The sequence below is a fragment of the Heterodontus francisci genome, chromosome 48 (assembly GCF_036365525.1).
Source record: "Heterodontus francisci isolate sHetFra1 chromosome 48, sHetFra1.hap1, whole genome shotgun sequence".
NCBI lineage: Eukaryota > Metazoa > Chordata > Chondrichthyes > Heterodontiformes > Heterodontidae > Heterodontus > Heterodontus francisci.
Window position 1 is genome coordinate 6,287,601 of NC_090418.1, and position 26,710 is coordinate 6,314,310.

Here is a 26,710-nt window from a genome sequence, read left to right on the forward strand (position 1 = left end):
CACACCAAAGAATGATGTGGCATCTTTGAAATAGCAAATCAAGGAGAACAACTTCCATTTTAGGCCTTGAAACAAACAATGAGTAGTTTAACTATATGAAAATGAAAGGGGACAGTGTCTCGAAAAGTACTTCACTCACTTCTAATGAGAGGGAAAAGGTGACTGTGGCATTGAACCTGTCTCACCTGGAGATGCTGTGATGTCTGCACATCATACCCCTTCTCCATTTCTGCCCGCACGCACCAGACTCCCAATCTCCTGGGACAAGGGGGACAAACGGAGAAGACTGTAATCCCATTGAGGAAACACGTATCACAATTCATCTCCGATCCCTGAAGGCAATCAGGCAAACTACGGGAGACCATAGTGGCTGAAACTTTACCAGCCCACTAAATGCGAGGTCGGGAGCGGGTTGGGGGGTAGGGGATGGTGGGGAGTGTAAAATTGGAGCGGACCGCATTTGCCCAGAAGTCCGACGTCATGACCCCGGTTCTGGATTTTATCAGCGGCAGGAACCATGGAGGGAGAACTTCTGGCAACAAGGCAGCGGGACACCAATTGAGGTATTCAAAAGGCCAATTAACTGCCTTGTTTCTGGCAGGGAATGGCAAGGAAGCACGGCATAAGTGCTGGCTCTCCATCGAAACCATCGGGAGAGCCAGTGTGCGGTGCCAGGAAGTGCGCAAAGGGCAGTGGCAGATATCAGCCAAAGTGGGGAGAAGGTGCTTGGAGTGGGGTGCGGGTGTGGCCAGGACATGATATGGGGCAGTGGCACTTGCCCCAAAGAGAGGACTCGGGTACGTTTGGGGGGGGCGGTGAGGGGGTCAGCTTTCTGGTAGGAACACCCTTCCTAACAGCACTGTGGGTGTACCTACACCACATGGACTGCAGCGGTTCAAGAAGGCAGCTCACCACCTTCTCAAGGGCAACTAGGGATGGATAATAAATGCTGGCCGAGCCAGCGACGCCCGCATCCTATGAATAAATTTTTAGAAAGGCCTAGGATTGAGGGAGGCTGCCTACCTTGGGCCTCATTCACCCAGGCCTCATGGCCTCCATTAAGGAGGAGGGACAATTCAGAGGGAGGCATGCTATGGCGGAGTCACATCTGCAACCTTACAACCATCAGGAGGGCCAGCCTCTAGTGGGCCTGGTGCAGAAGGGCACAGAGGGGCATGCCAGCAGCCATGTGCACACTGAAGAGCCTATCCCCAGGAGAGAGTCTACTGCACAGGGCTGACCTTCCAGCAAATGTCTGAGCAGCACTGTCAGCGAAGACAGTGTCTCACTGGCGAGGCCGTCACTGATCTCTGCGCCATGCTGCAACATGAGCTGAGACCCAAGGGGATTGGTGGACATGCAGCGGCCCTGAAAGATCATTGTGACTCTCAACTTTTCCGCCTCCAGCTCCTTCCAGGGATCTACTCCGGACATGTGGGATTGCTGATGGTGAGACAGGAGTGCAAACCAAAGAGGGCGAGTGAATGTGTGCTGGTGCACAAAGGTGCATTTGGCACACAGAGGACATAATCCCCATGAGACCAATGCTGGACACATGGAGCTCCACAGCAACCATGGCTGGGATGAGGAAATGGGAGACCCTTAACCCTTGCATATTTCTGTTTTCCCATGCAGGTCAGGGCAAGCCAAGGCCAGAAGATGTCAAGAGATGGGGGGCAGGTGGCCAACTCTGAGGAGAAGGAGGGCTCCTCAGAGGGCGCAGTGACACATCATTCCTCTGCATCCTCCATCAGCGCAGATACTTTCACAGTGGTAGGTATGTGCTCGGGATTAGATTCAGGGTCATAAGCTGGTGAGCACAGCACAGGTGTGCCTGAGCAGCTGATGGGGGCTGCAACAGCGATGGCCACTGACAATTGCAGGACTGTGGAGGCCAGGTCCTTGACGAACCCCAGGCTGATGACTTGCCTTTGGAGTCAGCCGTGACATGCCAGCTGCTGCAGTGAGAGGCGATGGAACAGCTGGCGGAGCTTCCAGAGGCAATGCGCAGACAATGGCGGAGTCTGTCCAGGCCATGAGTACTGCTGTGTCTCTGAATGGTGCGTGCTTGTCTTCCTCCATCGAGGGATTGGCAAACCTCATGGTGAGCCAAATCCAGCAGACCTGTCTTGGATGCCGGAGATGGGCGCAGAACTGCACACCATTGCGTTGGCCACAAGCTCAATACAGCAGTGGCAAGGTGAGAGGGGGAACGAGGCAGCGGTAAGTCTCCACCAGGTCCTTGTCCTTCTCAGGTCAGCAGGGAGTGGGCCTTGCAAGGGAGGAGCAGCGGTTGCCTTCAGCTTCTGAGGGCTCCTCGCAGGGCGCTGCTGGAGTGGACAGCAGCTCTTTAGCCCGTGACTGAAGCTCCAGTTACCGCAACAACAAAGGACAGTTGTGCAGGAGCCCCTCTGCATGCAGGGTGATCCTAAGCCACCAGGCAGCCTCCCTTTACCTCTGCTGAAAGCGCGAAGCGGGGGCACCACATAGAAGTATCCGTAAGAGAGTTTGGAAGAGTGCCTAGCTGTACTGCTGTGATATGCACATTTAGACGTTAAGTTTCCTTACTGACATGCGCCTCAATTAATCTTTCATTCACTCTTCCTGCTTCTTATTTTAATTTTCGTTGCCCTGTAAGATCGCATCTACACCCATTCTCCCTAAAGTGCCTTGAGGCGGTGGACAAAGCTGCATCTGATGAGCTCCTCAGTCTTGCCACCATGCGATGTGCCACTGGGGGACGGACAGCCAAATGAAGCAGGCAACAGCAGGCCTGATTGAAGGTAAGTCTTTATTTGAATCTTTCTGAAAAGGCACGAGAGTGACAGGAAACGGCCTCCCTTGCATGTATCTCACTTTGCTTCACCTGTGGTCCTCATCTTGCATCGCCTGGTCAGCTGACTCCTCCACATTCTCATCGTTTGAGGAGGCATCACGATTAGCAATATTCTCATTGTTCAACACCTCACCCACCCCTCTGCAGTGCCAGGTGGTGCAGTCCACACCACTCTACGGATGACTCACACTGGGGCATACTGAAGGGCTCCACCAGATCGATCAAGGCATCTGAATTGCATCTTCAGAAGTCCAGTGGTCTGCTCGATAGTCACCTGGGCGACTTGTTGCAGGTGTTGTACTCTCCTCTGCGTCCGTGAGGGGGTTCCTCACAGGCGTGAGCAGCCATGTCTGTCAATGGTAGCCCTTGTCTCCCAGAATCCATCCTTGAAGGCACGCGGTGGTCCAGAAAAGCTGTGGCACTTGGGATTGTCAAAGTGTGTAGGAGTCATGGCTGCTCCCAAGAACGTTGCACACACCTGTAGGATCCTCTTTCGGAGGCCACAGACCAGTTGAACATATGAGCTAGTGGAAGATCATTCCTGATGATGAAGGCTACTGGCTGTTTTGGGGAAGCCTTGAAGGCCACATGCACACCGTCGATGACACACTGAACCTGGGAGAATCCAGCAATGGGCCCGGACCCAATGGTCCTCTCTGTCTGACTCTCTCGATTGGTACGAAATCGCACATCGTTGCCAGCACTCTTGAACAGGGCATTGATCACTGCCTTAGTGCACTGACTGGAGCTGCAGTCATGGGCTGAAGAGCTGCTGTCCACTCCAGGAGCGCCCTGCGAGGAGCCCTCAGAAGCTGAAGGCAGCCGCTGCTCCTCCCTTGCAAGGCCCACTCCCTGCTGACCTGAGAAGGATGAGGACCTGGTGGAGACTTCCCGCTGCCTCGTTCCCCCTCTCACCTTGCCACTGCTGTATTGAGCTTGTGGCCAACGCAATGGTGTGCAGTTCTGCGCCCATCTCCGGCATCCACTGACAGGTCTGCTGGATTTGGCTCACCTTGAGGTTCGCCAATCCCTCGATGGAGGAAGACAAGCACGCACCATTCAGCGACATGGCAGTACTCATGGCCTGGATGGACTCCGCCATTGTCTGCACATTGCCTCTGGAAGCTCCGCGAGCTGTTCCATCGCCTCTAACTGCAGCAGCTGGCATGTCACGGCTGACTCCAAAGGCAAGTCATCAGCCCGGGGCTCGTCAAAGACCTGGCCTTCCACAGTTCTGCCTTCTTGTCAATGGCTGCTGCTGTCACACCCTCCATCAGCTGCTCGGGCACACCTGTGCTGTGCTCCCTATCTTGTGACCCTGTCTCTAATCCCGAGTGCGTACCCGCCGCCATGAGAGTATCTGCGCTGGTGGAGGATGCAGAGGAATGATATGTCACTGTGCCCTCTGAGGAGCCCTTCTCCTCCTCAGAGTTGGCCACCTGCCCCCCATCTCTTGACGTCTTCTGGCCTCGGCTTGCCCCTGACCTGCATGAGAGAACAGAAACATGTAAGAGTTAAGGGTCTCCCATTTTTCATCCCAGCCATGGTTGCTGTGGAGCCCCATGTGTCCAGCAATGGTCTCTTGGGGACTATGCCCTCTGTGTGCCAGATGCACCCTTGTGCACCCGCACCTGTTGACTCGCCCTCTTGGGTAGTCACTCCTGTCTCGCCATCAGCAATAGCACGTCTGCCCTGGTGGACTGCCCACTCCAAGACATCATCCTCCATGGGCTGAGAAGGTGGAGATCCTTGGATTTCTCTTCAATGTTGTGTGCCATCTTTTCCTGGAAGCACAGAACGGAAGACTGTTAGTCTCCCCTTGGAGACAAGCACACCTATTCTGGTGGTGGCCCAGCAGCTCATGATGGGGGCACACATGTGACACCTGCATACGGTCACTCTTGAGGGATCTTGTGAGAGTCAGGGGGTCTGGGTATACTGCTGCCTGAATGTCTTGCCACCAGTGTTCGCTCTCTTGACACCAAGCCAACCTATTTCTGATTCCACCTGCAAGCTCCAAAGGGAAATGAGATATAGAGTACTTACCTTGGCTGACCCAAAGGGGTCATTGATGCGCTTCCGACACTGGATCCAGCTTCTGGGGGTGACCCCACAGCTGCTGACGTCCTCTGCAATGTCCATCCAGGCTTGCTTGGTTAGGCAGGGCCCTCTCTGCCTCCCATTCACTGGAGAAGAGGGCCACCTACCTTGCCCTTGTAGGCTGGAGGAGAACCTGCAGGGAGGCACGGCTGAACCGTGGGGCCAACTGGGGTCTTCCTTCTGCGATGGTACCTGTTGCCTCCTGGTGAGCTCCTTGGTATCTTTGAATTGTGAATGAAGAGCACAACAGCAGCACTAGCAGCAGAAGGATGGTTGAAGGCAGCTGTAGCAGAGGGTCTCCAGACAGCAGTGGCATGTTACACAAAAGCAACAGGAAGGGTAAAGACTGCTTTGTTTATGCAGGGACGAATGCAGGGCTGGCTGCTCTTCATCTATGGCAGCTCACCACCACTGCCCCTGCCTCGAGCCCTGGACTGGACGACCCCCCACTCATAAAAGTAAAATACCACGGATGCTGGAAATCTGAAATAAAAACAAGAAATGCTGGAACCACTCAGCAGGTCTGGCAGCATCTGTGGAAAGAGAAGCAGAGTTAACGTTTCGGGTCAGTGACCCTTCTTCGGAACTCCGAAGGGGGAATTCACATCTGGGATGAATGCTGGAGAAAGAGGCGTATAAGGTGATAGTGAAGGAGAAGATTCCTGGTAAAAGAGTGGGAATGACAGAAGGCACGGTCTGGTGAGAGGAAGAGAAAATGAATGAAAGAGAAAGAAGACACTGTACAGATAGCTCCCTGAGAGAGAGGGACCGAGAGACACCAGTCGTTGTCCAGATATCACCATAAGACAGAGGGACTGAGAGATACCAGTCAGTGTACAGATATCAACCTGAGAGCAACGGACTGAGAAACACCAGTCAGTGTACAGATATCACCCTGAGAGAGAGGGACTGAGAGATACCAGTCAGTGTACAGATATCATCCTGAGAGAGAGGGACTGAGAGATACCAGTCAGTGTACAGATATCACCCTGAGAGAGAGGGACTGAGAGACACCAGTCAGTGTACAGATATCACCCTGAGAGAGAGGGACTGAGAGATACCAGTCAGTGTACAGATATCACCCTGAGATAGAGGGACTGAGAGACACCAGTCAGTGTACAGAAATCTCCCTGAGAGAGAGGGACTGAGAGATACCAGTCAGTTTACAGATATATCCCTGAGAGAGAGGGACTGAGAGATACCAATCAGTGTACAGATACCTCCCTGAGAGAGAGGGACTGAGAGATACCAGTCAGTGTACAGATATCTCCCTGGGAGAGAGGGACTGAGAGATACCAGTCAGTGTACAGATATCATCCTGAGAGAGGGACTGAGAGATACCAGTCAGTGTACAGATATCACCCTGAGAGAGAGGGACTGAGAGACACCAGTCAGTGTACAGATATCACCCTGAGAGAGAGGGACTGAGAGATACCAGTCAGTGTACAGATATCACCCTGAGATAGAGGGACTGAGAGACACCAGTCAATGTACAGATATCACCCTGAGAGCGAGGGACTGAGAGATACCAGTCAGTGTACAGATATCACCCTGAGAGAGAGGGACTGAGAGACACCAGTCAGTGTACAGATATCACCCTGAGAGAGAGGGACTGAGAGACACCAGTCAGTGTACAGATATCACCCTGAGAGAGAGGGACTGGGAGATCCCAGTCAGTGTATAGGTAACTGTCTTTAGACCCAGTGTCTCCTAATGGAGAAATGCTTATGGCTAATTTGAATCTGCTGATTTTGGGAGGTGATCTTTTCTGCTGCCAAATCACATCCTGGGTGGATAAACAGCCCCCACATGTAAACATGCTTCTGTCAAACTTCTGCCCAACTCCACGATTACCAGAGCAGTGACCCCACATCCTCCATCCTTCACCAACCCTCAGCCAAAGAAAACTGACCCTCTGTTGCTTTCTGCCTTACACAGGGGCCTTGTTTCAGTATGTCTGTGAATTCTGACGGGTTGTTCAGGCCGGGGTTGGTGGCTAGTAAAATGAACACATGTTGCTCAGCGCTCCAATTCATGCTTTATCTTTTGGCTGACATTTCATCGCCTGTTTATTGACCCTTTGCCATGCTTGATAGAAAGGTTGATTCATGCTTAAAACAGAACATCACCTGTTCTAAATGAAGCCAAAAGTTGCTCAGCAGTTCTGAGAGGTTGGTCATAAAATGTATATAAATCCAGAATCCACAGTGCACAAAACACCTCACCTGGAGGCAGACAACGCACCGCAACCATGAAATACCTGTGTCTCCTTCTCCTATTCGGACTGATAGCAGGGGTCCTGGCAGGTAAGGAACAAAGTGCTATCCAATTCAATCACCAATGTTAGACAGCTTTGTAACTGTGTCATACCTGTCCTGGTACCTGTCTCTGGACGGAGCTCTAAGAGTCTAGTGCAGATCATGGACAGGGCTCGCAGCCTCTGTACAGAGCTCCGAGTGTCCAGTGTAGTTCATGGTCAGAGCTCGCAGCCTCTGTACAGAGCTCCGAGTGTCCAGTGTAGTTCATGGTCAGAGCTCGCAGCCTCTGGACAGAGCTCCAAGTGTCCAGTGTAGTTCATGGACAGAGCTCGCAGCCTCTGGACAGAGCTCCGAGTGGTTCATGGACAGAGCTCACAGCCTCTGGACGGAGCTCCGAGTGTCCAGTGTAGTTCATGGACAGAGCTCGCAGCCTCTGGATGGAGCTCCGAGTGTCCAGTGTAGTTCATGGTCAGAGCTCGCAGCCTCTGGACAGAGCTCCAAGTGTCCAGTGTAGTTCATGGACAGAGCTCGCAGCCTCTGGACAGAGCTCCGAGTGGTTCATGGACAGAGCTCACAGCCTCTGGACGGAGCTCCGAGTGTCCAGTGTAGTTCATGGACAGAGCTCGCAGCCTCTGGATGGAGCTCCGAGTGTCCAGTGTAGTTCATGAACAGAGCTCGCAGCCGCTGGACGGAACTCCGAGTGTCCATTGTAGTTCAAGGACAGAGGTCGCAACCGCTGGACGGAGGTCTGACACTTTAGGAAGGAGACGGTGCACAGGAGTTTACTGGAGTGATTCCAGGATTGAGGGACTTCAGTTGTGTGGAGAGACTCGAGAAACTGGGGTTGCTTTCCTCAGAGCAGAGAAAGTTATGGGAGGTAACAGGAGCTTCAAAATCACAACGGGTTTTGATTATGAAAAAAGGGAAAATTGTTTCCTTCAGCAGGAGGGTCCATAACCAGAGGACACAGATTTAAAATAATTCGCTAAAGAACCAGTGGTGAGAGATGAGGAGAATTTATTTATTATGCAGCGAGTTGTTGTGATCTGGAATGCGATGCCTGAAAGGGCGGTGGAAGCAGATTCAATAGGAACTTTCAGAATACTCGAAAAGGAGTACTTGTAGGGCTCTGGGAAAGCAGCAGGGGAGTGGGTTGAATTGGATAGCTCTTGCACAGAGCTTGCAAAAGTAGCATGGGCCTGTTTTACCCCCTTCTCGATTTTATGCTCCAGATATCCTGCCAGAATTGGTCAAGCAAAATTCTGAAAGCCAATGGAGAGCGCTGACACCTGAGAATGGACAGAGCATAATATTTGAATGTCCTGTGCAAACTCCTGAAATGTGCTGACACAGGCCTGATTTTAACCTCAGCCGCTGTTCAGGTCCATTCCGGGTGGGCCCCTGTTTTTAACAGCTGGGAAGCTCCACTGACGTCAAGGAACCTGAGAATCGGATTTGCAAAACGTCCATGGCACTCGAAACAGCCTCGTTTCTACTGGTATGAGGAGGGCGGATTGGGGTTAGGGTAAAACTTTAACTGATGGACAAATGGAAGTCACTGTGTCAGAAAAAGTGAATTTTTCTTACCTACTTGGTGCAGTGGGGGAGGACAGTGGCGCAGTGGTTAGCACCGCAGCCTCACAGCTCCAGTGACCCGGGTTTGATTCTGGGTACTGCCTGTGCAGACTTTGCAAGTTCTCCCTGTGACAGTGTGGGTTTCTGCCGGGTGCTCCAGTTTCCTCCCACAGCCAAAGACTTGCAGGTTGATAGGTAAATTGGCCATTGCAAATTGCCCCTTGGGCAGGTATGGGGTAGGGGAATTGAGGGGATGTGATAGGAATATGGGATTAATGTAGGATTAGTATAAAATGGGTGGTTGTTGGTCAGTGGGCCAAAGGGCCTGTTTCAGTGCTGTATCTCTAAATAAAAAAAATGCTTGTTGTACTGCAGACAATGTTGACCCGATACTGTTTCTTTCACAGGTGGTTATTTCCCTCCAGACAAAGGTAACAAAAGATTTTTAATTCAGAGAATTTATTTTCTTGAGTATTGTTGCATTTCATTCATTGACTCGAAGAACTGGAAGATGAATTTGTACTTTCTTTTGGCCAGGTTTCTTTCCCTTCAGTCAAGGTGGGGCAGATTTTGATCTCAGAGTCTGAGCCTGGAGCTGGTGGGGGATTTTTAACTCAAACTTGTGTGGAATGCCCATTTTATAAACCACCCGATTTTGCTGCCGAGAGAGTAAAATGGGGAAGACCGTAAAAGAAAAACGGCACCCCTGATGCCGTCTGATGCCCGAGGGACAGATTGGATTCAGGTTTTACAGCTCAGCTGCCTGCTAGAAACCGCCCAATCTTGTACCTGCTTAATTCAGACAGGCAATTTCTCCGATGCCAGTTCTGAGTCAAGGGTGGCAATGGAAATATTCCCACATTTAGCACTGATGTCCACAACAGATGAAGCCAAGGTCAGGAAATGGGTCATGCAAAGGGCAAAACTGGGGCTACACGTTTTTGAATAGTGCTCAATTATCAACCTTGCATTTGGTGCCAGGCTGTGGCTCAACGGGCAGCACTCTGGCCTCTGAGTCAGTGGGCTGAATTTTACCAGCCCCTGGTTGGCAGGAACAGAGGCGCTGTGGGGGTGCTGGACTGGGAAAATAGCTGGGCGCCTCGTCGGGACGTCTTTCTGACACAATTGAACCTCGAAGTAGATTCTCAGCGACAGGCTGGAGTGCAGATTGGATTCCCCCCCCCCATGGTGCTGCGCAGCTGCTTTGCATAATTGAGGGCCCATTTAGGAGGAATTAAGCGGGGTGGCGGGCATTTTGCTCCATGCAGGCGGCCTCCCTGCTGCAGGTCGGAGGCGCCATGGCTCACGGAAGGGGCGGCGGGTGGGAATGACAATTCCTACTATCCCATCGATCCCCCCACCCCGGAGGAGCTTCCGCCACTGATCAGCAGGGCCTTCCATCCTCGACCACCCTGAATTTTAAGTCAGACAATTTATAATACATTTAAATGCAGTGAGTGTAAATGGTAATCATTGCGATTGTAAAGATTTAAACCAATGCACACTGTGTGTATACAAGAGATTAATGACTATTTCACTCCCAGCTTTGGTGCAAGACGTTAGATATTCATAAGAAAGGGTGCAGAGATGAATAAGCTTCAATGAAGTGTGTGTGAATGGTAATGGCCTTTTAATGTTTGAAAGCTCCACACCAATCCTTAATCCATGGAACACTGAATGTTTCGGTTCCTGAACTGATTGTGTTCAAAATGTGAATCTAATCTTGATTCTCTGCAGACAATATTAAGACAAATCTGCTTCTCCCGCGCAGAATATGAACGTTATTAAATTCTTAGTAAATATTTAAATTCAGAGTGTTTATTAGCAATATTTTGAATGTTTTAATCTCCACAATCAATAATGCAGACACTCTGAGTGAAACTGTTCTCAATACCCCAACCCAAATCCCTTCACTGCACCATCCCACTGCTCATTGGCTGCTTCACACGTGTTCCAAAACTGTAAGAGGTGTAAGTTTTCTCTGGTTAATATTAGTGACAGAATGTATTCATCTGACCGTCTCCCACCATTTCACAGCACGAAATGTCCAACCTCAAACCTTGTCAGCCACCAGAAGTTCAGCGTCCTCTTTGAAAAGCTGCAGTGGCAAATTTCTGCCCCTCCCCAGTAACTCTGTGAGATAGTGATTACACTGGGAGAGTTTCAGCTGCACTTACATTGTGGGTGAGTGAAAAATCCCTGGAACTCCCTTGCCATGTGTTGGAGGGACAAATGTTCCAGGGAACACGGAGCAGGGTCAGCACTGCAGCAGAGGCAGATTTCTGCCCAAACATCCTTCGACAGCAAGAGACCTCAGCACAAGGACTTCAGTGATGGAGAGAGACTGGAAAAGCTGGGATTGTTCTCCTTTGAGGATACAATGTTGAGGGGGGATTTAATTGAGATGCTCGGGATTAAGACGGTTTTTGACAGGGTGCAGAAGGAGAAATTATTTCCAGTGGCAGAAGCATCAGTAACCAGTGGACACAGGATATTTGTAGGTCTATGGGGAAAGAGCAGGGAGTGGGATGAATTGGATAGCTCTTTCACAGAGCCTGCACAGGTACCATGGGCCTGTTTTACCCCCTTCCCGATTTTATACTCCAGATACCCTGCCAGAATTGATCTGGCAAAATTCTGAAAACCATTGGAGTGCACTGACAGCTGAGAATGAACAGAGCATAATCTTTGAAAGTCCTGCACAAACTCCTCAAATGTGCTGACACTGGCCTGATTTTAACCTCAGCCGCTGCTCAGGTCCATTCCGGGTGGGACCCTGTTTTTCACAGCGGGGAAGCTGCACTGACGTCAAGGAAGCTGAGAATCGGGTTTTCAAAACGGCCATGGCACTCGAAACAGCCTCGTTTCTACTGGTGTGAGCAGGGCGAATTGGGGTTCGGGTAAAATCGGGCCTTGTGAGTGCTGTTCGCTGCACAGTGGCTGAGGATTCCACCCAAACCCCCAATCACTTTCACTGCCAGAAAGCTGAGAATTTCTGCAGTTACTTTAACTGATGGACTGAGGAGTTACAGAAATGACAAACGGAAGCAACTGTGTCAAAAAAGGTCAATTTCTTTTACCTACTTGATGTATTGCAGACAATGATGACACAATTCTGTTTATTCCACAGGAGGTTCTTCCGAGAACGGGAACGGTAATAATATGATTTTAATTCAGAGAATTTATTCTGTTGACTATTGTTGTATTTCAGTCTCTGACTCTAAGAACTGGAAGGTGAATTTTTGCTTTTATTTGGCCAAGGCTCATTTCCCTTCCATCATGTTGGGGCAAATTTTGAACTCGGAGTCTGAGCCTAGATCTGGTGTGGGGCATTTTTAACTGAAAACTTGTGTGTAATGCCCATTTTATAACCCACCCGATATTGCTGCCGAGAGAGTAAAATGAGGAAGACTGTTGAAAAAATAATGGCATCTAATACCTGAGGGACAGATTGGATTTAGGTTTTACAGCTTAGCTGCCTGTTAGAAACCACCCGATTTTTATACCCACTCAATTCAGGCAGGCACTTTCTCCAATGCAAATTCTGAGTCCAGGGTGGCAAGTTGGAATATTCCTACCTTTCGCGCTGATGTTCACAACAGCTGCAGTCAAGGGGATGAAATGGGTCATGGGAACTGCAAAAATGGGGCTCACTGAAGTGGCGGCGGGCGGGAATGACAATTCCTAATTTCCCAACGATGCCCCCCACCCTGGAGGAGCTTCCTCCCACCCCGATCAGCAGGGCCGTCCATCCTCAACCACCCTATAACGGATAAAAACCTATAACAGATTTAAATGAAGTGAGTGTAAATGATAATATTCATTTCGTTTGTAAGGATTTAAACCAATGCACACTTTGTGTAAACAGAGATGGATGACTATTTCACTCCCTGCTTTGGTGCAAGATATTTATATGAAAGGGTGCAGAGATGAATCAACTGAAATGAAGTGTGTGTGAATGGTAATGGCCTTTTAATGTTTGGAAGCTCCACACCAATCCTTAATCCATGGAACACTGAATGTTTCGGTTCCTGAACTGATTGTGTTCAAAATGTGAATCTCCTCTTGATTCTCTGCTTCTCTCACGCAGAACATGAACGTTCTAAAAGTCGTAGTAAATATTTAAATTCAGGGCATTTATTAGCAATATTTTGAATCTTTTAATCTCCACAAAGAATAATGCAGACACTCTGAGTGAAAATGTTCCCAATACCCAAACCCAAATCCCTTCACTGCACCATCCCACTGCTCATTGGCTGCTTCACACGTGTTCCAAAACTGTAAGAGGTGTAAGTTTGCTCTGATTCTTATTAGTGACAGAATGTATTCATCTGACCGTCTCCCACCATTTCACAGCATGAAATTCTCAACCTCAAACCTTGTCACCGACAAGAAGTTTAGCGTCAACTTTGAAAAGCTGCAGTGGCGAATTTCAGCCCCTGCCCAGGAAATCTGAATTTCCCCTCTCTCACTGTGAGATAGTGATTACACTGGGAGTTTTTCAGCTGCACTTACATTGTGGGAGAGTGAAAAATCCCTGGAATTCCCTGCCATGTGTTGGAGGGACAAAGTGTTCCAGTAGGCACGGAGCAGGGTCACCACTGCAGCAGAGGCAGATTTCTGCCCAAACTTCCTTCGACAGCAACAGTCCTCAGCACAAGGACTTCAGTGATGGAGATAAACTAGAGAAGCTGGGATTGTTCTCCTTAGAGGAAAGAATATTAAGGAGAGATTTAATTGAGATGTTCGGAATTAAGACGGTTTTTGACAGGGAGTAGAAGGAGAAATTATTTCCGGTGGCAGGAGAAACAGTAACCGGCGGACACAGATTTAAGATAATCGGTAAAAGAAGCAGTGATGGGAGATGAGGAGAATTCTTTATGACATAGTGAGTTGTTGTGATCTGGAATTCACTGCCTGAAAGGGCGGTGGAAGCAGATTCAATGGGATCTTTCAAACCGGAACTGTATAATTACTTGAAGTGGAATATTTGTCGGCTATGGGGAAAGAGCAGGGGAGTGGGATGAATTGGATTGCTCTTGCACAGAGCTTGCAAAAGTAGCATGGCCTGTTTTACCCTCTTCCCGATTTTATGCTCTAGATATCCTTCGAATTGGTCAAGCAAAATTCTGAAAACCAATGGAGTGCGCGGACACCTGAGAATGAACAGAGCATAATCTTTGAAAGTCCTGTGCAAACTGCTGAAATGTGCTGACACAGGCCTGATTTTAACCTCAGTCGCTGTTCAGGTCCATTCCGGGTGAGCCCCTGTTTTTCGCAACTTGGAAGCTCCACTGACATAAAGGAAGCTGAGAATCGGATTTGCAAAACGGCCATGGCACTCGAAACAGCCTCGTTTCTACTGGTATGAGGAGGGCGGATTGGGGTTAGGGTAAAACTTTAACTGATGGACAAATGGAAGTCACTGTGTCAGAAAAAGTGAATTTTTCTTACCTACTTGGTGCAGTGGGGGAGGACAGTGGCGCAGTGGTTAGCACCGCAGCCTCACAGCTCCAGTGACCCGGGTTTGATTCTGGGTACTGCCTGTGCAGACTTTGCAAGTTCTCCCTGGGACAGTGTGGGTTTCTGCCGGGTGCTCCGGTTTCCTCCCACAGCCAAAGACTTGCAGGTTGATAGGTAAATTGGCCATTGCAAATTGCCCCTTGGGCAGGTATGGGGTAGGGGAATTGAGGGGATGTGGTAGGAATATGGGATTAATGTAGGATTAGTATAAAATGGGTGGTTGTTGTTCAGTGGGCCAAAGGGCCTGTTTCAGTGCTGTATCTCTAAATAAAAAAAATGCTTGTTGTGCTGCAGACAATGTTGACCCGATACTGTTTCTTTCACAGGTGGTTATTTCCCTCCAGACAAAGGTAACAAAAGATTTTTAATTCAGAGAATTTATTTTCTTGAGTATTGTTGCATTTCATTCATTGACTCGAAGAACTGGAAGATGAATTTGTACTTTCTTTTGGCCAGGTTTGTTTCCCTTCAGTCAAGGTGGGGCAGATTTTGATCTCAGTGTCTGAGCCTGGAGCTGGTGGGGGATTTTTAACTCAAACTTGTGTGGAATGCCCATTTTATAAACCACCCGATATTGCTGCCGAGAGAGTAAAATGGGGAAGACCGTAAAAGAAAAACGGCACCCCTGATGCCGTCTGATGCCCGAGGGACAGATTGGATTCAGGTTTTACAGCTCAGCTGCCTGCGAGAAACCGCCCAATCTTGTACCTGCTTAATTCAGACAGGCAATTTCTCCGATGCCAGTTCTGAGTCAAGGGTGGCAATGGAAATATTCCCACATTTAGCACTGATGTCCACAACAGATGAAGCCAAGGTCAGGAAATGGGTCATGCAAAGGGCAAAACTGGGGCTACACATTTTTGAATAGTGCCCAATTATCAACCTTGCATTTGGTGCCAGGCTGTGGCTCAACGGGCAGCACTCTGGCCTCTGAGTCAGTGGGCTGAATTTTACCAGCCCCTGGTTGGCAGGAACGGAGGCGCTGTGGGGGTGCTGGACCGGGAAAATAGCTGGGCGCCTCGTCGGGACGTCTTTCTGACACAATTGAACCTCGAAGTAGATTCTCAGTGACAGGCTGGAGTGCGGATTGGATTCCCGCGCCATGGTGCTGTGCAGCTGCTTTGCATAATTGAGGGCCCATTTAGGAGGAATTAAGCAGGGTGGCGGGCATTTTGCTCCATGCAGGCGGCCTCCCTGCTGCAGGTCGGAGGCTCCATGGCTCACGGAAGGGGTGGCGGGTGGCAATGACAATTCCTACTATCCCATCGATCCCCCCACCCCGGAGAAGCTTCCTTCACTGATCAGCAGGGCCTTCCATCCTCGACCACCCTGAATTTTAAGTCAGACAATTTATAATAGATTTAAATGCAGTGAGTGTAAATGGTAATCATTGCGATTGTAAAGATTTAAACCAATGCACACTGTGTGTATACAAGAGATTAATGACTATTTCACTCCCAGCTTTGGTGCAAGACGTTAGATATTTATATGAAAGGGTGCAGAGATGAATAAGCTTAAATGAAGTGTGTGTGACTGGTAATGGCCTTTTAATGTTTGAAAGCTCCACACCAATCCTTAATCCATGGAACACTGAATGTTTCGGTTCCTGAACTGATTGTGTTGAAAATGTGAATCTAATCTTGATTCTCTGCAAACAATATTAAGACAAATCTGCTTCTCCCGCTCAGAATATGAACGTTATCGAAGTCTCAGTAAATATTTAAATTCAGAGTGTTTATTAGCAATATTTTGAATGTTTTAATCTCCACAATCAATAATGCAGACACTCTGAGTGAAACTGTTCTCAATACCCCAACCCAAATCCCTTCACTGCACCATCCCACTGCTCATTGGCTGCTTCACACGTGTTCCAAAACTGTAAGAGGTGTAAGTTTTCTCTGGTTAATATTAGTGACAGAATGTATTCATCTGACCGTCTCCCACCATTTCACAGCACGAAATGTCCAACCTCAAACCTTGTCAGCCACCAGAAGTTCAGCGTCCTCTTTGAAAAGCTGCAGTGGCAAATTTCTGCCCCTCCCCAGTAACTCTGTGAGATAGTGATTACACTGGGAGAGTTTCAGCTGCACTTACATTGTGGGTGAGTGAAAAATCCCTGGAATTCCCTGCCATGTGTTGGAGGGACAAATGTTCCAGGGAACACTGAGCAGGGTCAGCACTGCAGCAGAGGCAGATTTCTGCCCAAACAACCTTCGACAGCAAGAGACCTCAGCACAAGGACTTCAGTGATGGAGAGAGACTGGAAAAGCTGGGATTGTTCTCCTTGGAGGATACAATGTTATGGGGGGATTTAATTGAGATGCTCGGGATTAAGACGGTTTGTGACAGGGTGTAGAAGGAGAAATTATTTCCAGTGGCAGGAGCATCAGTAACCAGTGGACACAGGATATTTGTAGGTCTATGGGGAAAGAGCAGGGAGTGGGACGAATTGGATAGCTCTTTCACAGAGCCTGCACAGGTACATGGGCCTGTTTTACCCCCTTCCCGATTTTATACTCTAGATACCCTGCCAGAATTGATCTGGCAAAATTCTGAACACCATTGGAGTGCACTGACACCTGAGAATGAACAGAGCATAATCTTTGAAAGTCCTGCACAAACTCTTCAAATGTGCTGACACTGGCCTGATTTTAACCTCAGCCGCTGCTCAGGTCCATTCCGGGTGGGACGCTGTTTTTCACAGCGGGGAAGCTGCACTGACGTCAAGGAAGCTGAGAATCGGGTTTTCAAAACGGCCATGGCACTCGAAACAGCCTCGTTTCTACTGGTGTGAGCAGGGCGAATTGGGGTTAGGGTAAAATCGGGCCTTGTGAGCGCTGTTTGCAACACAGTGGCTGAGGATTCCACCCAAACCCCCAATCACTTTCACTGCCAGAATGCTGAGAATTTCTGCACAGTTACTTTAACTGATGGACTGAGGAGTTACAGAAATGACAAACGGAAGCAACTGTGTCAAAAAAGGTCAATTTCTTTTACCTACTTGATGTATTGCAGACAATGATGACACAGTTCTGTTTATTCCACAGGAGATTCTTCCGGGAATGGTAATAATATGATTTTAATTCAGAGAATTTATTCTGTTGAACATTGTTGTATAAAAAAGATGAATTTGTGCTTTTTTTTGGCCAGGCTCATTTCCCTTCAGTCATGTTGGGGCAAATTTTGAACTCAGAGTCTGAGCCTAGAGCTGGTGGGGCATTTTTAACTGAAAACTTGTGTGGAATGCCCATTTTCTAACCCACTCGATATTGCTGCCGAGAGAGTAAAATGGGGAAGACTGTAAAAGAAAAATGGCATCTGATGCCCGAGGGACAGATTGGATTCAGGTTTTACAAATCCTTATACCCACTCAATTCAGGCAGGCAATTTCTCCAGTGCCAATTCTGAGTCCAGTGCGGCAAGTTGGAAATATTCTTACCTTTAGTGCTGATGTTCACAACAACTGAAATCAAGGGGATGAAATGGGTCATGGGAACGGCAAAACTGAGGCAGCATGCTTTTGAACACGGCTCAATTGTCAATCTTGCATTTGGTGCCAGGCTGTGGCTCAGCGGGCAGCACTCTGGCCTCTGAGTCAGAGGGCTGAATTTTTCCGGCACCTGGGTGGCAGGAACGGAGGGGCTATGGGGCTGCTGGACTGGTAAAATAGCAGGGAGCCTCGTCAGGATTGATTCCTGACACTATCCCAACCTCGATGTAGATTCTCAGCGACAGGCTGGAGTGCGGATTGGATTCCCGCTCCATGGTGGTGCACAGCTGCTTTGCATAATTGAGGGTCCGTTTTGAGGAATTAAGCGGGGTGGCGGGCATTTTGCTCCATGGAGGCGGCCTCCCTGCTGCAGGTCGGAGGCTCCATGGCTCACGGAAGGGGCCGCAGGCAGGAATGACAATTCCTACTATCCCATCGATCCCCCCATCCCGGAGGAGCTTCCGCCACTGATCAGCAGTGTCTTCCATCCTCGACCACCCTGAATTTTAAGTCAGACAACTTATAATAGATTTAAATGCAGTGAGTATAAATGGTAATCATTGCGATTGTAAAGATTTAAACCAATGCACACTTTGTGTATACAAGAGATTAATGACTATTTCACTCCCAGCTTTGGTGCAAGACGTTAGATATTTATACGAAAGGGTGCAGAGATGAATAAGCTTAAATGAAGTGTGTGTGAATGGTAATGGCCTTTTAATGTTTGAAAGCTCCACACCAATCCTTAATCCATGGAACACTGAATGTTTCGGTTCCTGAACTGATTGTGTTGAAAATGTGAATCTAATCTTGATTCTCTGCAGACAATATTAAAACAAATCTGCTTCTCCCGCACAGAATATGAACGTTATAGAAGTCTCAGTAAATATTTAAATTCAGAGTGTTTATTAGCAATATTTTGAATGTTTTAATCTCCACAAACAATAATGCAGACACTCTGAGTGAAACTGTTCTCAATAACCCAACCCAAATCCCTTCACTGCACCATCATTGGCTGCTTCACACGTGTTCCAAAACTGTAAGAGGTGTAAGTTTTCTCTGGTTAATATTAGTGACAGAATGTATTCATCTGACCGTCTCCCACCATTTCACAGCACGAAATGTCCAACCTCAAACCTTGTCACCGACAAGAAGTTCAGCGTCCTCTTTGAAAAGCTGCAGTGGCAAATTTCTGCCCCTCCCCAGTAACTCTGTGAGATAGTGATTACACTGGGAGAGTTTCAGCTGCACTTACATTGTGGGTGAGTGAAAAATCCCTGGAATTCCCTGTCATGTGTTGGAGGGACAAATATTCCAGGGAACACGGAGCAGGGTCAGCACTGCAGCAGAGGCAGATTTCTGCCCAAACATCCTTCGACAGCAAGAGTCCTCAGCACAAGGACTTCAGTGATGGAGAGAGACTGGAGAAGCTGGGATTGTTCTCCTTGGAGGATACAATGTTGATGAGGGATTTAATTGAGATGCTCGGGATTAAGACGGTTTGTGACAGGGTGTAGAAGGAGAAATCATTTCCAGTGGCAGGAGCATCAGTAACCAGTGGACACAGGATATTTGTAGGTCTATGGGGAAAGAGCAGGGGAGTGGGATAAATTGGAAAGCTCTTTCACAGAGCCTGCACAGGTACCATGGGCCTGTTTTACCCCCTTCCCGATTTTATACTCAAGATGCACTGCCAGAATTGATCTGGCAAAATTCTGAAAACCATTGGAATGCACTGACAGCTGAGAATGAACAGAGCATAATCTTTGAAGGTCCTGCACAAACTCCTCAAATGTGCTGACACTGGCCTGATTTTAACCTCAGCCTCTGCTCAGGTCCATTCCGGGTGGGACCCTGTTTTTCACAGCGGGGAAGCTGCACTGACGTCAAGGAAGCTGAGAATCGAGTTTTCAAAACGGCCATGGCACTCGAAACAGCCTCGTTTCTACTGGTGTGAGGAGGGCGAATTGGGGTTCGGGTAAAATCGGGCCTTGTGAGCGCTGTTTGCAGCACAGTGGCTGAGGATTCCACCCAAACCCCCAATCACTTTCACTGCCAGAATGCTGAGAATTTCTGCACAGTTACTTTAACTGATGGACTGAGGAGTTACAGAAATGACAAATGGAAGTCACTGTGTCAAAAAAAGTGAGTTTTTTGTCACCTACTTGGCACAGTGGGGCAGCACAGTGGCACAGTGGTTAGCACCGCAGCCTCACAGCTCCAGTGACCCGGGTTTGATTCTGGGTAGTGCCTTTGCAGAGTTTGCAGGTTCTCCCTGTGACAGTGTGGGTTTCTGCCGGGTGCTCCGGTTTCCTCCCACAGCCAAAGACTTGCAGGTTGATAGGTAAATTGGGCATTGTAAATTGCCCCTCGGGTAGGTAGGGGAATTGAGGGGATGTGGTAGGAATATGGGATTAATGTAGGATTAGTATAAAATGGGTGGTTGTTGGTCAGTGGGCCAAAGGGCCTGTTTCATTGCTGTACCTCTTTCTTTCTTTCTTTTGGGCCTCCTTATCTCGAGAGACAATGGATACGCGCCTGGAGGTGGTCAGTGGTTTGTGAAGCAGCGCCTGGAGTGGCTATAAAGGCCAATTCTGGAGTGACAGGCTCTTCCACAGGTGCTGCAGAGAAATTTGTTTGTCGGGGCTGTTACACAGTTGGCTCTCCCCTTGCGCCTCTGTCTTTTTTCCTGCCAACTACTAAGTCTCTTCGACTCGCCACAATTTAGCCCTGTCTTTATGGCTGCCCGCCAGCTGTACCTCTACATAAAAAAAATGCTTGTTGTACTGCAGATAATGTTGACCCGATACTGTTTCTTTCACAGGTGGTTATTCCCCTCCATCCAAAGGTAACAAAAGATTTTTAATTCAGAGAATTAATTTTCTTGAGTATTGTTGCATTTCATTCATTGACTCGAAGTACTGGAAGATGAATTTGTACTTTCTTTTGGCCAGGTTTCTTTCCCTTCAGTCAAGGTGGGGCAAATTTTGATCTCAGAGTCTGAGCCTCGAGCTGGTGGGGCATTTTTAACTCAAACTTGTGTGGAAAGCCCATTTTATAAACCACCCGATATTGCTGCCGAGAGAGTAAAATGGGGAAAACTGCAAAAGAAAAACGGCACCCCTGATGCCGTCTGATGCCCGAGGGACAGATTGGATTCAGGTTTTGCAGCTCAGCTGCCTGCTAGAAACCGCCCAATCTTGTACCTGCTTAATTCAGACAGGCAATTTCTCCGATGCCAGTTCTGAGTCCAGGGTGGCAATGGAAATATTCCCACATTTAGCACTGATGTCCACAACAGGTGAAGGAAATGGGTCATGCAAAGGGCAAAACTGGGGCTACACGTTTTTGAATAGTGCTCAATTATCAACCTTGCATTTGAAAGTCCTGCACAAACTCCTCAAATGTGCTGACACTGGCCTGATTTTAACCTCAGCCGCTGCTCAGGTCAATTCCGGGTGGGACCCTGTTTTTCACAGCGGGGAAGCTGCACTGACGTCAAGGAAGCTGAGAATCGGGTTTTCAAAACGGCCATGGCACTCGAAACAGCCTCGTTTCTACTGGTGTGAGCAGGGCGAATTGGGGTTAGGGTAAAATCGGGCCTTGTGAGCGCTGTTTGCAACACAGTGGCTGAGGATTCCACCCAAACCCCCAATCACTTTCACTGCTGGAATGCTGAGAATTTCTGTACAGTTACTTTAACTGATGGACTGAGGAGTTACAGAAATGACAAACGGAAGCAACTGTGTCAAAAAAGGTCAATTTCTTTTACCTACTTGATGTATTGCAGACAATGATGACACAATTCTGTTTATTCCACAGGAGATTCTTCCGGGAATGGTAATAATATGATTTTAATTCAGAGAATTTATTCTGTTGAACATTGTTGTATAAAAAAGATGAATTTGTGCTTTTTTTTGGCCAGGCTCATTTCCCTTCAGTCATGTTGGGGCAAATTTTGATCTCAGAGTCTGAGCCGAGAGTTGGTGGGGCATTTTTAACTGAAAACTTGTGTGGAATGCCCATTTTCTAACCCACTCGATATTGCTGCCGAGAGAGTAAAATGGGGAAGACTGTAAAAGAAAAATGGCATCTGATGCCCGAGGGACAGATTGGATTCAGGTTTTACAAATCTTTATACCCACTCAATTCAGGCAGGCAATTTCTCCAGTGCCAATTCTGAGTCCAGTGCGGCAAGTTGGAAATATTCTTACCTTTAGTGCTGATGTTCACAACAACTGAAATCAAGGGGATGAAATGGGTCATGGGAACGGCAAAACTGAGGCAGCATGCTTTTGAACACGGCTCAATTGTCAATCTTGCATTTGGTGCCAGGCTGTGGCTCAGCGGGCAGCACTCTGGCCTCTGAGTCAGAGGGCTGAATTTTTCCGGCACCTGGGTGGCAGGAACGGAGGGGCTGTGGGGCTGCTGGACTGGTAAAATAGCAGGGAGCCTCGTCAGGATTGATTCCTGACACTATCCCAACCTCGATGTAGATTCTCAGCGACAGGCTGGAGTGCGGATTGGATTCCCGCTCCATGGTGGTGCACAGCTGCTTTGCATAATTGAGGGTCCGTTTTGAGGAATTAAGCGGGGTGGCGGGCATTTTGCTCCATGGAGGCGGCCTCCCTGCTGCAGGTCGGAGGCTCCATGGCTCACGGAAGGGGCCGCAGGCAGGAATGACAATTCCTACTATCCCATCGATCCCCCCACCCCGGAGGAGCTTCCGCCACTGATCAGCAGTGTCTTCCATCCTCGACCACCCTGAATTTTAAGTCAGACAACTTATAATAGATTTAAATGCAGTGAGTGTAAATGGTAATCATTGCGATTGTAAAGATTTAAACCAATGCACACTTTGTGTATACAAGAGATTAATGACTATTTCACTCCCAGCTTTGGTGCAAGACGTTAGATATTTATATGAAAGGGTGCAGAGATGAATAAGCTTAAATGAAGTGTGTGTGAATGGTAATGGCCTTTTAATGTTTGAAAGCTCCACACCAATCCTTAATCCATGGAACACTGAATGTTTCGGTTCCTGAACTGATTGTGTTGAAAATGTGAATCTAATCTTGATTCTCTGCAGACAATATTAAAACAAATCTGCTTCTCCCGCACAGAATATGAACGTTATAGAAGTCTTAGTAAATATTTAAATTCAGAGTGTTTATTAGCAATATTTTGAATGTTTTAATCTCCACAAACAATAATGCAGACACTCTGAGTGAAACTGTTCTCAATAACCCAACCCAAATCCCTTCACTGCACCATTCCACTGCTCATTGGCTGCTTCACACGTGTTCCAAAACTGTCAGAGGTGTAAGTTTTCTCTGGTTAATATTAGTGACAGAATGTATTCATCTGACCGTCTCCCACCATTTCACAGCATGAAATTCTCAACCTCAAACCTTGTCACCGACAAGAAGTTTAGCGTCAACTTTGAAAAGCTGCAGTGGCGAATTTCAGCTCCTGCCCAGGAAATCTGAATTTCCCCTCTCTCACTGTGAGATAGTGATTACACTGGGAGTTTTTCAGCTGCACTTACATTGTGGGAGAGTGAAAAATCCCTGGAATTCCCTGCCATGTGTTGGAGGGACAAAGTGTTCCAGGTAGCACGGAGCAGGGTCACCACTGCAGCAGAGGCAGATTTCTGCCCAAACTTCCTTCGACAGCAACAGCCCTCAGCACAAGGACTTCAGTGATGGAGATAAACTAGAGAAGCTGGGATTGTTCTCCTTAGAGGAAAGAATATTAAGGAGAGATTTAATTGAGATGTTCGGAATTAAGACGGTTTTTGACAGGATGTAGAAGGAGAAATTATTTCCGGTGGCAGGAGAAAAAGTAACCGGCGGACACAGATTTAAGATAATCGGTAAAAGAAGCAGTGATGGGAGATGAGGAGAATTCTTTATTACATAGTGAGTTGTTGTGATCTGGAATTCACTGCCTGAAAGGGCGGTGGAAGCAGATTCAATGGGATCTTTCAAACCGGAACTGTATAATTACTTGAAGTGGAATATTTGTCGGCTATGGGGAAAGAGCAGGGGAGTGGGATGAATTGGATTGCTCTTGCACAGAGCCTGCAAAAGTAGCATGGCCTGTTTTACCCTCTTCCCGATTTTATGCTCTAGATATCCTTAGAATTGGTCAAGCAAAATTCTGAAAACCAATGGAGTGCGCGGACACCTGAGAATGAACAGAGCATAATCTTTGAAAGTCCTGTGCAAACTGCTGAAATGTGCTGACACAGGCCTGATTTTAACCTCAGTCGCTGTTCAGGTCCATTCCGGGTGAGCCCCTGTTTTTCGCAACTTGGAAGCTCCACTGACATAAAGGAAGCTGAGAATCGGATTTGCAAAACGGCCATTGCCCTCGAAACAGCCTCGTTTCTGCTGGTATGAGGAGGGCGGATTGGGGTTAGGGTAAAGCTTTAACTGATGGACTGCGGAGTTACAGAAATGACAAATGGAAGTTACTGTGTCAAAAAAAGCGAGTTTTTTTTTACCTACTTGGCACAGTGGGGCAGCACAGTGGCACAGTGGTTAGCACCGCAGCCTCACAGCTCCAGTGGCCCGGGTTTGATTCTGGGTAGTGCCTTTGCAGAGTTTGCAGGTTCTCCCTGTGACAGTGTGGGTTTCTGCCGGGTGCTCCGGTTTCCTCCCACAGCCAAAGACTTGCAGGTTGATAGGTAAATTGGGCAATATAAATTGCCCCTCGGGTAGGTAGGGGAATTGAGGGGATGTGGTAGGAATATGGGATTAATATAGGATTAGTATAAAATGGGTGGTTGTTGGTCAGTGGACCAAAGGGCCTGTTTCATTGCTGTACCTCTACATAAAAAAAATGCTTGTTGTACTGCAGACAATGTTGACCCGATACTGTTTTTTTCACAGGTGGTTATTCCCCTCCATCCAAAGGTAACAAAAGATTTTTAATTCAGAGAATTAATTTTCTTGAGTATTGTAGCATTTTATTCATTGACTCGAAGTACTGGAAGATGAATTTGTACTTTCTTTTGGCCAGGTTTGTTTCCCTTCAGTCAAGGTGGGGCAAATTTTGATCTCAGAGTCTGAGCCTGGAGCTGGTGGGGGATTTTTAACTCAAACTTGTGTGGAATGCCCATTTTATAAACCACCCGATATTGCTGCCGAGACAGTAAAATGGGGAAGACTGTAAAAGAAAAACGGCACCCCTGATGCCGTCTGATGCCCGAGGGACAGATTGGATTCAGGTTTTACAACTCAGCTGCCTGCTAGAAACCTCCCAATCTTGTACCTGCTTAATTCAGACAGGCAATTTCTCCGATGCCAGTTCTGAGTCCAGGGTGGCAATGGAAATGTTCCCACATTTAGCACTGATGTCTGCAACAGGTGAAGCCAAGGTCAGGAAACGGGTCATGCGAAGGGCAAAACTGGGGCTACACGTTTTCGAACAGTGCCCAATTATCAATCTTGCATTTGGTGCCAGGCTGTGGCTCAGCGGGCAGCACTCTGGCCTCTTTGCATAATTGAGGGCCTGTTTTGAGGAATTAAGCGGGGTGGCGGGCATTTTGCTTCATGGAGGCGGCCTCCCTGCTGCAGGTCGGAGGCTCCATGGCTCACGGAAGGGGCCGCAGGCAGGAATGACAATTCCTACTATCCCATCGATCCCCCCACCCCGGAGGACCTTCCGCCACTGATCAGCAGTCTCTTCCATCCTCGACCACCCTGAATTTTAAGTCAGACAACTTATAATAGATTTAAATGCAGTGAGTGCAAATGGTAATCATTGCGATTGTAAAGATTTAAACCAATGCACACTTTGTGTATGCAAGAGATTAATGACTATTTCACTCCCAGCTTTGGTGCAAGACGTTAGATATTTATAAGAAAGGGTGCAGAGATGAATAAGCTTAAATGAAGTGTGTGTGAATGGTAATGGCCTTTTAATGTTCGAAAGCTCCACACCAATCCTTTATCCATGGAACACTGAATGTTTCGGTTCCTGAACTGATTGTGTTGAAAATGTGAATCTAATCTTGATTCTCTGCAGACAATATTAAAACAAATCTGCTTCTCCCACGCAGAACATGAACGTTATAGAAGTCTTAGTAAATATTTAAATACAGAGTGTTTATTAGCAATATTTTGAATGTTTTAATCTCCACAAACAATAATGCCGACACTCTGAGTGAAACTGTTCTCAATACCCCAACCCAAATCCCTTCACTGCACCATTCCACTGCTCATTGGCTGTTCACACGTGTTCCAAAACTGTAAGAGGTGTAAGTTTGCTCTGATTCTTATTAGTGACAGAATGTATTCATCTGACCGTCTCCCACCATTTCACAGCATGAAATTCTCAACCTCAAACCTTGTCACCGACAAGAAGTTTAGCGTCAACTTTGAAAAGCTGCAGTGGCGAATTTCAGCCCCTGCCCAGGAAATCTGAATTTCCCCTCTCTCACTGTGAGATAGTGATTACACTGGGAGTTTTTCAGCTGCACTTACATTGTGGGAGAGTGAAAAATCCCTGGAATTCCCTGCCATGTGTTGGAGGGACAAAGTGTTCCAGGTAGCACGGAGCAGGGTCACCACTGCAGCAGAGGCAGATTTCTGCCCAAACTTCCTTCGACAGCAACAGTCCTCAGCACAAGGACTTCAGTGATGGAGATAAACTAGAGAAGCTGGGATTGTTCTCCTTAGAGGAAAGAATATTAAGGAGAGATTTAATTGAGATGTTCGGAATTAAGACGGTTTTTGACAGGGTGTAGAAGGAGAAATTATTTCCGGTGGCAGGAGAAAAAGTAACCGGCGGACACAGATTTAAGATAATCGGTAAAAGAAGCAGTGATGGGAGATGAGGAGAATTCTTTATTACATAGTGAGTTGTTGTGATCTGGAATTCACTGCCTGAAAGGGCGGTGGAAGCAGATTCAATGGGATC

At 47.9% G+C, this 26,710-nt stretch overlaps 1 protein-coding gene across 1 annotated transcript in view; it reads left to right on the plus strand.

Annotated features, from left to right (window-relative positions):
- The window catches only part of LOC137357412 (loricrin-like), a 132,720-nt gene that overhangs the window by 50,020 nt on the left and 55,990 nt on the right, over positions 1-26,710 (plus strand). Inside the window, exons 2-8 of the mRNA XM_068023759.1 lie at positions 9,177-9,200; positions 11,900-11,923; positions 14,619-14,642; positions 17,340-17,357; positions 20,607-20,630; positions 21,605-21,622; positions 24,679-24,702. Coding sequence (XP_067879860.1) covers positions 9,177-9,200; positions 11,900-11,923; positions 14,619-14,642; positions 17,340-17,357; positions 20,607-20,630; positions 21,605-21,622; positions 24,679-24,702 — 156 coding nt within the window. The remainder of the gene's footprint in view (positions 1-9,176; positions 9,201-11,899; positions 11,924-14,618; positions 14,643-17,339; positions 17,358-20,606; positions 20,631-21,604; positions 21,623-24,678; positions 24,703-26,710) is intronic.